We start from the raw sequence: 2,633 nt of genomic DNA, 5'->3' as shown, positions 1-2,633 counted from the left end.
TCAACAAATTCCTTAAAGAATCAAGTGGATTTGGGATCGGGTGGGGGGGGGGGGGGGCAATGAAGGTCAGCCAAATGTTGAACTGTGCGGGCTGCACTTTGGTGAGTGTCACACTGTCAGAGACAGACACACACACACTGCCCCTCACAACCAAGGGAACGGGGTCAATACTGCTCCCTGTTCAATAACGACTGTCACTCTGATGGCTGGTTGAAATTCCTCGGTGGTACACAGACTGGCAGTCCCTGTGACAGACGCTACATAATTAATGAGCTGTTAACAGAATCTCAATCTCAGAAACCACACATTCCGAAGTTGACATTGCCAGGACTGTCACACTTTCAGAGTTACACCGACCTCCGAGTCCTCAGACAGGACAGTGTTCAGGAGCCGAGCCCTTACCCTGCCCTGAGCAATAAAAACTCCTAACATTCGTGTGAAAAAATCTGTTCAGAAAGAATCTCATCCCCATTCATATTCATGCAATGAATTCCTAATAGCCCATTCACAAAGAAACTGGCAGTTCAGAAAAGGCTGAATATCCTTTGATTATCATCATTTTAAAATTCAACTCAGCAACTTCAGTTTGCTTAAAGTTGTAGAACCTCTTCTCGTTTTCAGTCAGTCTCATCACTCTTTCCATCATACTCTTATAAACATCCCCCCTCGTTGTCTTCCACTCATCATTTTGCACTCTTCCTCTCTTAACCATTTCCCTATCTACCTTTTGCCCCCCACTCTCTCTTTCGTTCATTCCTCACTCACCTGCCGCGTTTCCTGTCCTCACTTTCTCGACAAACATTTGTAAGATGGTGAATGTGACGAGGAGGGGAATGCGAGCCTGAAAAAGCCTGAGTCCCATGATGAGGAAGCAGTAACCCAGATGGAAAGTCTTTGCTGCCTCTTGTATCTGGAGCAGAATGTGCAGTGGACTCGGTGTCAGTGCCCCAGCCTCTGTGTGTGAGCGAAACTCCAGGAGACACTGAAAGAAACTTAACACAGCCACACTTTAAATAACTCCAGTACAGTCTGATTGGGCGAGAGAGGAACTCGTCTCTCAGCAACTACAAACATTCAGTCCGTTTCAGCAGCTCAGAGCAGGAATAAGTTTCAGTCTGAACTCATAACCACTCACACCAACTCATACACCCACTCATACCCAACACACACCCACTCACATACACTCACATCCACTCATACACTCACATCCACTCATACACTCACACTCAACACACACCCACTCATACACCCACTCATACACTCACACTCAACACACACCCACTCACACACCCACTCATACACTCACACCCACTCATACACCCACTCACACCCACTCACACACCCACTCATACACACACCTACTCACACACCCACTCATACACTCACACCCACTCATACACCCACTCACACCCACTCATACACCCACTCACACCCACTCATACACTCACATCCACTCATACACCCACTCAATCACACCCACCGACTCACACCCACTTATCCACTCACACCCATTCATACACCCACTCACACACCCATTCAAACACTCACACCCACTCATACACCCACTCACACACCCACTCACTCCCACTCACACCCACTCACACCCACTCATACACTCACACCCACTCATACACCCACTCATACACCCACTCATACACTCACACCCACTCATACACCCACTCATACACCCACTCAGAACACTCACACCCACTCATACACCCACTCACACCCACTCACTCCCACTCATACACACACCCACTCATACACCCACTCACTCCCACTCACACCCACTCATACACACACCCACTCATACACCTGTTGGTAATTCTGTGTGAGTGTGCTTAACATTCAATTTGGCTCTGTTTCTTGTTCTAAGCTCTGGAGTCGCCAGGTGCCGTTAAGACACCGCCACAAGCTTCAAGGTGAAGTTCAAAGCAATAAAACCGTACACCAATTAGTAAGTCCAAACAACTAGAGTTTATTATAATACAATTATAGTAACTACCCATGCACACGCTAAAGGATGAAATTTACTCCTACCGCTAAACAACTAATACTTATCTCGAAGGATCTGCTGGGTCAGGGAACAAGGCCTCTTGCTTTGCTCTGGTCTGCAGACTTCAGATTGTTTTCAATTGCCAAGGGTGTCAGAAGTGCCTATTTCTGGTAGCGGTCGTCGTTAGGCACTTACTTGTTGGTGGCTGCTGCTCCGCGGCTGGAGTAGGAGACAGGAGCCCGGAGACAGCAGACTGAACCATGTGTGGGATCTGTCTTTTATCGGTCCCAGGGGGTCCGTGCCCTTTGGGCGGACTCCCTTACCTGCTTGGAATCGATTGGGTCTCTTCCCAATCGATTATGTTTGAAACCCCCAATAATGGGGCAGTTCCTCGGTCACTGGGGCGGTTCTTGGGCCCTATTGTTTTGGGCTTCTCTGGCGCCACAGGGTCTGGTCTTCCATAGAATGTATCGATTTGTGCTTAACTTGTGTCCATTGTATCTGGGACTCGCCCGGTATCGCCTCATTAGTATGTTAACTGGTTTCTTCTCACAGTGCTGTCTGGTTTCTGCAACAGTCAAAACTGGTTTCTGCAGTTGTCCCAATATACAAGCGCTCTGCAAGCTGCTTGCTTTCC

General features: G+C 48.2%; 1 protein-coding gene across 1 annotated transcript in view; it reads right to left on the bottom strand.

Moving 5' to 3' along the window:
• LOC119953372 (lipoprotein lipase-like) overlaps window positions 1-1,118 on the bottom strand; it is a 67,887-nt gene extending 66,769 nt beyond the window's left edge. Inside the window, exon 1 of the mRNA XM_038777567.1 lies at window positions 766-1,118. Coding sequence (XP_038633495.1) covers window positions 766-862 — 97 coding nt within the window. The 5' untranslated portion in view covers window positions 863-1,118. The remainder of the gene's footprint in view (window positions 1-765) is intronic.
• Window positions 1,119-2,633: the final 1,515 nt, after the last annotated feature.

The sequence above is a fragment of the Scyliorhinus canicula genome, chromosome 18 (genome assembly GCF_902713615.1).
Source record: "Scyliorhinus canicula chromosome 18, sScyCan1.1, whole genome shotgun sequence".
NCBI lineage: Eukaryota > Metazoa > Chordata > Chondrichthyes > Carcharhiniformes > Scyliorhinidae > Scyliorhinus > Scyliorhinus canicula.
The sequence above is the reverse complement of the archived record's forward strand: the minus strand, read 5'-3'. Positions and strand labels throughout refer to the sequence as shown.